Here is a 9,014-nt window from a genome sequence, read left to right as displayed (position 1 = left end):
AAGGTTGTATGCTCACAGAAGTTTTCTGAACTATCTTACTTGATCCTAGCAGTCCTGTAGGGGGTTGCTCACCCCAGGCTACACATGGGGAAATGGGCTCACTGTGGCAGGATATGGTGGAGCTGACTGTGAGCAGGCTCCTTTACCAGGTGCGGGGAGTACCACTTCAGTCTTCACGCCCACTACTTTCCCCTTTTCACCCCACACTCCAGTCACCAGGTTTGATGGTTGGGTCTAACACAGCAGCTGCTTGGCATAGCCACACCTTTGCATCCTCCACTCCCTCTGCCTGGAATACCCTTTTACAGACATTGCACACCTGCGCCGTGACCGTCTCCTCCTGCCCCAGAACAGTGTGTTGCTCTTCCAGCTGTGTTTTCCTTTGTAGATCCTTCTGCTATGAGGTCTCTGTAATCTAAATGGTTCAGTAACAAGTCAGAAGTGGCCTCTTGCTCCTTGCTCCTTCACCTGCTGTCACCCACTTAAGTCAGCAATGGATGTAATCTGTTACATGTTAATAACCCCTCACCAGATATAACTAGGTCCGTGACTTATTTTATTTGTCCATTGATAATTGTTAAACTCCTTACTGTAGAGCTGGACTGTGTGTGTGTGTGTGTGTATGCACAAACATACCAGTCTTAGGCCTTGAACTCAGGGCCTGGGAGTTGTCCCTGAAGTTTTTTTTTTTTAATTTTTTAAAGGCTAGCTAGTTGAGCCACAGCTCCACTTCTGGCTTTTTGGTGGTTAATTAGAAATAAGACTCTTACAGACTTTCCTCCCTGGGTTGGCTTTGAACTGTGATCCTCAAATCTCAATCTCCTTAGTAGCCAGGATTACCGGCATGAGCCACTGGTACCTGGTTTGCAGGTCTGAATGTGATCAAATGTATTAATGTGGTTTTCATTCCCATTTTGTGTTGCAGCCACCGCTGGTTCAGGCAATCTTCAGTGGTGATCCAGAGGAGATAAGGATGCTCATCCATAAAACCGAAGATGTCAATGCCTTGGTAAGCAGTGCCGAGGCTTTGCTGCCCAGGCCTTTTCACGTGGGCAAACCAGATGCTTAACTTTTTCAATACTATAGAACCCTTCAGAAGACAGTGAAAGCTTTGGACTACTTCTTAAAATACTGCTTGTAAATCCAGTTAGAAAGGTTAGAAAGGCAACCAGTTATACTGAACGACATTGCCAAATGTTAAAAATCAAATCTGAGGTATAGTAATATATATCTATATATATCTATATATCTCTTTTTTTTGTCAGTCGTGGGGCTTAAACTCTAGGCTTGGGCACTGTCCCTCAGCTCTTCAGCCCAAGGCGAGCGCTCTACCGCTTGAGCCACAGCGCCACTTCCGGTTTTCTAGTGGTTAATTGGAGATAAGAGTCTCACAGATTTTCCTGCCCGGGATGGCTTTGAACTGTGATCCGCAGATCTCAGCCTCCTGATAGCTAGGATTACAGGTGTGAGCCACCAGCGCCTGGCAATATATATTTCTTATTTTATCAACACCTTTGAAAAGGTTATAGCAGAAGATATGTTAATGACCATGATAGAAAAAGAGCAGCATCAGTATTTGGGGATATCTGCCATACTTCTTTATGTGATTCCTGCTGTGGTTTGGAGTATGCATTCATAACTAGAGGAAAGAGTGCTAAACCTCAGTGAACAGTCCCAGTGAAAGTAAAACTGCATTGCCTTTCTTTTCCAGGGTAAAGAGTCTAGGTTCTACAACATGGATTAGAAATTTATGTTCTATCTCCTGCTTGCTTGTGGGCTGCCAGCTATGTTGGGTTTTATCTATTTACTTATAGATATTATGTTTTCAGCTTTTTTTTTTTTTTGGGTACGGTCATGGGGCCTGAACTCTGGGCCTGGGCCCTGTCCCTCAGCTCTTCAGCTCAAGGCTAGCACTCTACCACTTGAGCCACAGTGCCACTTCCGGCTTTTTTCTTTTTGCTTATGTGGTGCTGAGGAATCGAACCCAGGGCCTCGAGCATGCAAGGCAATCTACCACTGAGCCACCTTCCCAGCCCTGTTTTCAGCTTTTTAAGACAGGATTTTGCTATGGAACTTAGGCTGGTCTTGAACTCATAATCCTCTTGCTTCAGTCATCGAAATGCTGGGATTGCAGGTGTGTAACACCGTGCCCAGCTTTTTTTTTTTTTTAATATTAAAGAAAAGACAAGAGATATGTGGAAGCTAAAATACACTGGGATGTGAGAAATTACACAGGACTCTGGGCGTTCACACACAGAGAAACCGAAGAGGGCACTCTTAGGAGAGGATCACAAAGGTGAAATAGCTATGTGCGTTTGATCATATAAAATATTATTTATTGAAATAAACTCCAGGAAATGGACACAAGAGGTTTTCTTCTTTGTTGCAGTTTTTGTTTTTTCTTTCCTTTTTGTCTTGTTTATTCATTTATCTGTCTTTGGGAAGGTTAAGAGGGGGACAGAAATGGAGGGACAAAGCATGGACAAATGCAATAGTGGCACTCACTAGACACTATGTTAAAAATGAATTATACAACTTGTGGGTGGGGATGGGGGGAAAAACTGGGAGAGTGAGGGACAGGGTGACATTTTCCAAAAAGAAATGTACTCATTACCTGACTTATGTAACTGTCACCCAGTTGCACATCACCTTTATAATAACAATAAAAAACTACAAAAAGATAAGAGAAAAATAATAGTTTGTGATGTGATGTGAATATGAAATTTAGATACCCGTGACTCTAAGTTTTGCGGGACACAGCCGTGCCTGTCATTTACATGTTACATGATTTTGCACCTTAGCAGTTGAACTAAAATAGTGGAGAAAAGAGCCTCTGTTGTGGCCTGTGAAGTCCCAAATATTTACTTTCTGTCTTTTATCGAAGCAGTGTTCTACTTCCTGCTGAAGGGGGTCCATCTACCTGGATGAGTGGTTGAACAAGGCAACTACAGGCCCTTGAACTGTGTGTAATAGATGCATGCACTTGTTCACCTTATATGTTTTTCTTTTTTTTTTGGTCCGGTCGTGGGGCCTGAACTCTGGGCCTGGGCGCTGTCCCTCAGCTCTTCAGCTCAAGGCTAGCACTCTACCACTTGAGCCACAGTGCCACTTCCGGCTTTTTTCTTTTTGCTTATGTGGTGCTGAGGAATCGAACCCAGGGCCTCATGCATGCAAGGCAAGCACTCTACCACTGAGCCAACTTCCCAGCCCCCTTATATGCTTTTCTATGAAAAGGCTCAAGGTATTTCATCGGATTCTTTAAAGGGTTTGTCCCACCAAAAGATGAAAGAACCATAGAATCTGGAAGGTTTCCAAACAAACAAACCTGCACTAAACAAAGGCAAAAAGTGTTAGTGAATAATTTATCCTTTTAATCATTTCCAAGATCTAGGTTGAACAAATAATTATGTGGAGTACATACTATTGATTCTTTTTATAAAATTTAATTTTATTGTAACGGTGATATAGAGAGGAATTGCAGTTACATCAGTCAGGTAAAGAGTACATTTCCTTTTGAACAGTGCCACCCCTTCCCCACTCTCTCCTAGTTTTTCCTCTCCCTTCTCTCCTGCCCCCAAGTTGTATAGTTCATTTCCAACATAGTGTCTAGTGAGTATCACTGTTGAATTGGTTCACCCTTTGTCTCCCTGTTTCTGTGCTTCCCTTGCCCCTCCCCAAATCAGATAGACGTATATATAAAACAAAGGGTACAGAAATCAAATACAGTGACAAAAGAGAATAAACCAAAAAAAAAAAAAAGAAAAAGAAGAACTGCAAAAAGTACAATAAAGACCTCTTGTTTCCATTTCTTGGAGTGCATTTTGATAAGCATGATTTTATATGATCATATGTGCATAACTTTTGAGCCTTTGTGATCCTCTCCTAAGAATATCCTCCTTTGGTCACACTGTGCGAATGTTTAGAGTGCTGTTTAATTAATCATGTCCAAGAGTAAAGTATTTATCTTTTACTCTCCATTGTGTTTTCTTGTAGATTGATAGGCATATTCTAATTATTACAAATGAGGCTACTGATTCTTCTAATATCACTTGGTTATCAAAATACTGAAGTCCATTAGTGACAAGAGTCTTCAGTGTCAGCAGAAACAACAGAAAGGGTCAGGCACATCTTCAGTAGAAATGGGGCTTTGCTTTGAGAGATAAAGCCTGTCTAAGGTTGTATCTCTGGCTAGTGAGGATGCTCTATTGGAAGGCAGGTCCAGTGGTGGAGCTATTGTTCTGTGGTGGTGTAGGTTGGTGTGACTTTTTGAAAAGGTTTCTGGCAGCTTCTCCCTGGCTGGCACTGCACACAAAAGGATAAGGTTTTGTGACACTTTTTGCAAAGAAAGCACTGATAAAGCCAGGGACAGACAACTTGAGAAGGCAATTGGGCATTTGTCCAGGGTCTGTGGGGTGTGACCTGTATTTTGAGAGGAGCCCAGGTAAGCCAGCACACTGTTCAGTGTTCTGACATTATGAGAATTCACCCAGACTCTTTGTGGGCCCAGCCCAGAAAGTGATCACTACCTTTCCCGATGATCAGTAGACCTTTTTATTCTCTCTCTCTGATGATCCCTAGAACTTCTGCTCAGGGCTGGGGCATGGCTGAAAAGCTCTGTAGCACTTGTCTAGCCAGCTCAAGGCCCTGGACGACTACAACAACAACAAAAACAACAACCAAGAGTTAAGAACTTTTGTTCACCAAGAGATTGTACTAGTCACTTCTTGAAAAGCGTCAAGCAGTTGCTGGCAGGTAAAGATTAGAATTGCTTAACTTAATTGTGACCCCGGTGCATCACTGAACTACTTGTCTAGGTTCGCCATTATAACATGGTCAACTAGGGTAGGTTAACATTGTAACATACCTCAGTGTCTGATAGATGTATGAGACAAGGAATTTAGTTCTCTTAGAAACCATTTATACAAATGGTCTCATGCCTTATAGGGTCCCAGGTAAGACAATGTGGCATCTAAGGTCACTGGAGAGGCCATCTACAGTCCAGTTGGCCAGGAAGGAAACAAAGAGCCCAGAGAAAAAGTGTGGAAACATTTTTATGGGTTGGCTTGGAAGTGGTGTATCACATGGGCTCACATCATACTGGTCAGCGATCTGTCATGTGGCTATACCCAGCCACAAGGGGGTATAGCTATGTGCCACTGAAGAATCAGAAAATATGGACTTTGTCGAGTAATCAGTAATTTTGACCACACTGATTCCTGGTCTTACATTATTTTAGGGAATACAAATAATTCCACATATCTGTCTGTGGGGTGTCTTGTTCACTTACAGTTGAGTACTGAGCGTCGATTCTGTGCTAAGGGCCAGGAATGTCATAGGGAGAAGATAGTGCTTTCCCTTATGGCAGACCTGTCCTCTCAGTCAGATGTTTATAAAGGAGATCATCTGATCCATGTTTACTGGGCACGTTGACCGTGTTGAACTGTCTCTCGTTGTCCTGCTCTGATGGATGGATAAGACAGGGGTTTAGTTCTGTTTGGAACATCTCCAACATTCCGAAGGTTAACTGGTTGGAGATGGACTAGCTCATTTAGGAGAAATGGCATAGATTGATGGGTGCTGACACTTAAAGATTGGAACTCTAAGCCTCCAGGTGAGTTTCTGGAGGAAGGCAAAATAGTTAACAAGTCCATTTATTTGTTTTTGTTTTTGGGTCCGGTCGTGGGGCCTGAACTCTGGGCCTGGGCACTGTCCCTCAGCTCTTCAGCTCAAGGCTAGCGCTCTACCACTTGAGCCACAGCGCCACTTCCGGCTTTTTTCTTTTTGCTTATGTGGTGCTGAGGAATCGAACCCAGGGCCTCAGGCATGCAAGGCAAGTGCTCTACCACTGAGCCACCATCCCAGCCCTTTAACAAGTCCATTTAAATGTCAAGGAAGGGAAAGATATGGTGAAGGAGTCACCTGTAACTTAGAAGACAATATTTATCTTCTTCCTTCTCAGCCTTTACTTTTCTTTCTTTACCTCAGCACATTCACTTAGATTTTCTTTTTTTGAGGGGAGGGAGGTAGTGGGGATTGGCATAAAGGCATTATGCATGCAGAGCTTTACCACTAGTCTACACTCGTGACTCCTCAACTATTCTTTTCTAACTCAGGACCTAATTTTTTTCCTTCCTTCTTTCATACTTCCGTGTGTCTTTTTATGTCCAGCATTTTTGGTTTTGGTGGTATATCACTCTTTGGTTAGTTAATTCACAGGTAGGAAGCTCTCTACACAACCACTAGACTAATAAAGATGACCTATAGGAGCACAGATGTTGTGCCCTTGACCAACATTACTAACTTGTCACATCTTTTACCTTCTTTTGAATGTTTGTCGTCACAATTTCTCCTCAATGTAAGACTAGTAAATTTAAGTTGACAAGTAAATTGAACCTTCTTCCTGTACATGGACTAGGTGATCTATAAAGGGTCTTCCAACTGTGACTACAGTTCTAAGATTTGTGAGTTCCACATGACAGTAAACCCATGGCGTTGATTTCTTTTAAAAAGTATCACTAATAGAAACACCCATACATACATTTACTCATTTTTTTTGGTCAGTCCAGGGGTTTGAACTCAGGGCCTGGGCACTGTCCCTGAGCTTCTTTTGCTTAAGGCTAGCATTCTACCACTTGAGCCACAGCTCCACTTCTGGCTTATTCTGTTTATGTGGTACTGAGGATTTGAACCCAGGGCTTCATGAATGGTAGGTAAGCACTCTACCACTAAGTCTCATCCCCAGCCTGTTTACTCATTATTACAATAAAATTAACAATGATCTTTACTATCACCTAATACCTAGTATAGGCTCAATTTTACTCTGAATACCTTTAAAGATGTCTTTTTTTATAGTTAAATTGTTCCCAAACTATTTTAATCCATCTCCTTTTGTATACAACAAAATAATTTTTGTCAAGCAGTTAATGTTTACTATTTACTCTAAATGAGCTTGACCTACGTATATTGATATATTGTGCTTACTATTTCCAATTCCAAGGTCTGGAGATGGGAGGACAATGTGTGAACACAGGGAGATAAATCTTGAGGTGAAAGCTAAGCTTATATCAGCAAAGAACTAAAACTAAAACAGGGAGAATGCCATTAAAGTTGGGCTGCTTGACCTCAGTAATTAGCCTGTTAGTCTTCAGATCCAACTGAAAAAAAACAAGAAACTGACTTTGTACAAGGAGGTAAATTTTCATAGAAACAAGATAAATTAACAGTAGTAAGATTGTAATTTGAGTGTGTATTGTTAGAGTTTTGTATTGTTTCTTAAAAAAATAGAATAGCCGGGTGCCGGTGGCTCACACCTGTAATCCTAGCTACTCAGGAGACTGAGATCTGAGGATCGAGGTTCAAAGCCAGCCTGGGCAGGAAAGTCCGTGAAACTCTTATCTCCAATAAACCACCAGAAAACCGGAAGTGGTGTTGTAGCTCAAGTGGTAGAGTGCTAACCTTGAGCTGAAGAGCTGAGTGACAACGCTCAGGCCCAGAGTTCAAGGCCCATGACCGACCAAAAAAAAAAAAATAGAATGTATTTTTAAAATCCACCCATGAGAACTGATTCAACTTAAAGAAATGGTATATTTTCTCACCTATATATTCTTTGTCATTGTCGTCGCTGCCGTCCTCCTCCTCCTCTTGTTCCTCCTCCTGCTCCTCCTCCTGCTCCTCCTCCTCCTCCTCCTCTTCTTCTCCTCTTATTTCTTATTGTTCTTCAACTTGAACTCAAAGCCTCATGCTCTTGCTTAGCTTTTTTCACTCACTGGCTGATGCTCTACCACTTCTGTCCTTTTTTACAGGTTACTTTGAGAGAAGAATCTATTGGATTTGTCTGCCTGAGCTAGCTTTGAACCTCAGTCCTCAGACCTTAGCTTCCTGAGTATCTAGAATTATAGGTGTGAGCCATGGGCACCAGGACTTTTTTTTTCTTTTCTCATAAAGAATATGATACAGAAATGAAAGGCTAAGATGTTTTATCAGCTTAGAATTTTGGGATCCTTCTAAAGTCAGACTAACTCAGAAACTGCGGAGCATGAGGGAGCTGCAGGCAGGGGCAGCAAACTTGGTTCCTTCAATGATGGGACTCATTAGTCACAGCTCTGTCCGTGCCTTGTAGGAATACATGTGTGATGTGGCCCAAAAATACAGGAAATCTTAAAATTGTTAAATGTTGGTTCCAAAAAAAAAAAGGCCAACCATGTTCAGGCCAAAGGAAACATATCTGTGGGCCAATTCCAGCCTGTAGTTTGCCTTTTGCTGACTCAGGATGAGCGCAGCATGCTTCCTTCAGGGAAGGCCCCTCTGTTCACTTACACTGGAATGTGAAGCTGAGGAGCAGGTGTTCTTCAAGTGCGGGACCATGTTCTTGGCCGGCTCAGGGTGGGTAGGGATAGGGGGAAGCTAGTGGTCTCACCACTGTTCTGAGAATGGAGCCTTGGCCCTCAGGATAGGTGCAGGTCTCTTAGCCTGTGCCTGGCAGTATTGTCCCATACCCCTTTCCTGAATGGACTTCCAGACATGTGGAGCTGTGGTTAAAACACTGTGGCGTGTGTCCTGTAGAACAATTCATGAACTCCAGACTTCAAGAAGGTATGCTTTCATGGTCCTTTAAAATGCGTGAAGGAGGTGTGGTTAGCATCATGATCCTGTGGAGGGTGCTCAGCAGTGTGAAACTGTTTCCCCAGCCCTGGCCAGGGGACCAGAGAGCCAGCCTCCAAGATGGGAAATCTAGCGGGATAGGATTTGTATCCTCTTAATGGCGAGATGGTGTCTGGGAATTTCAGAAGCATTGCAAATACAACACCATTACTACATTACAGTATTGTGCAACTCATAGACATTATTATAGCAAAAGAAAACATATAATAATGAAATTGTTTGCTTTGTAAATAGCTTAATATTTTATTTATTTATTTTTGGGTCTGGTCATGGGGCCTGAACTCTGGGCCTGGGTGCTGTCCCTCAGCTCTTCAGCTCAAGGCTAGTGCTCTACCACTTGAGCCACAGCGCCA

At 42.6% G+C, this 9,014-nt stretch overlaps 1 protein-coding gene across 2 annotated transcripts in view; it reads left to right on the top strand.

Moving 5' to 3' along the window:
• Nucleotides 1-927: 927 nt before the first annotated feature.
• The window catches only part of Ankrd44 (ankyrin repeat domain 44), a 188,621-nt gene continuing 180,534 nt past the window's right edge, over nucleotides 928-9,014 (top strand). For both annotated transcript variants that reach the window (XM_013009697.1, XM_013009688.1), the window contains exon 1: nucleotides 928-1,009. In XM_013009697.1, coding sequence (XP_012865151.1) covers nucleotides 974-1,009 — 36 coding nt within the window. In that variant the 5' untranslated portion in view covers nucleotides 928-973. The remainder of the gene's footprint in view (nucleotides 1,010-9,014) is intronic.

Source organism: Dipodomys ordii, unplaced genomic scaffold (assembly GCF_000151885.1).
Source record: "Dipodomys ordii isolate 6190 unplaced genomic scaffold, Dord_2.0 Scaffold1, whole genome shotgun sequence".
NCBI lineage: Eukaryota > Metazoa > Chordata > Mammalia > Rodentia > Heteromyidae > Dipodomys > Dipodomys ordii.
This window is presented reverse-complemented; position numbering and strand designations above follow the sequence as displayed.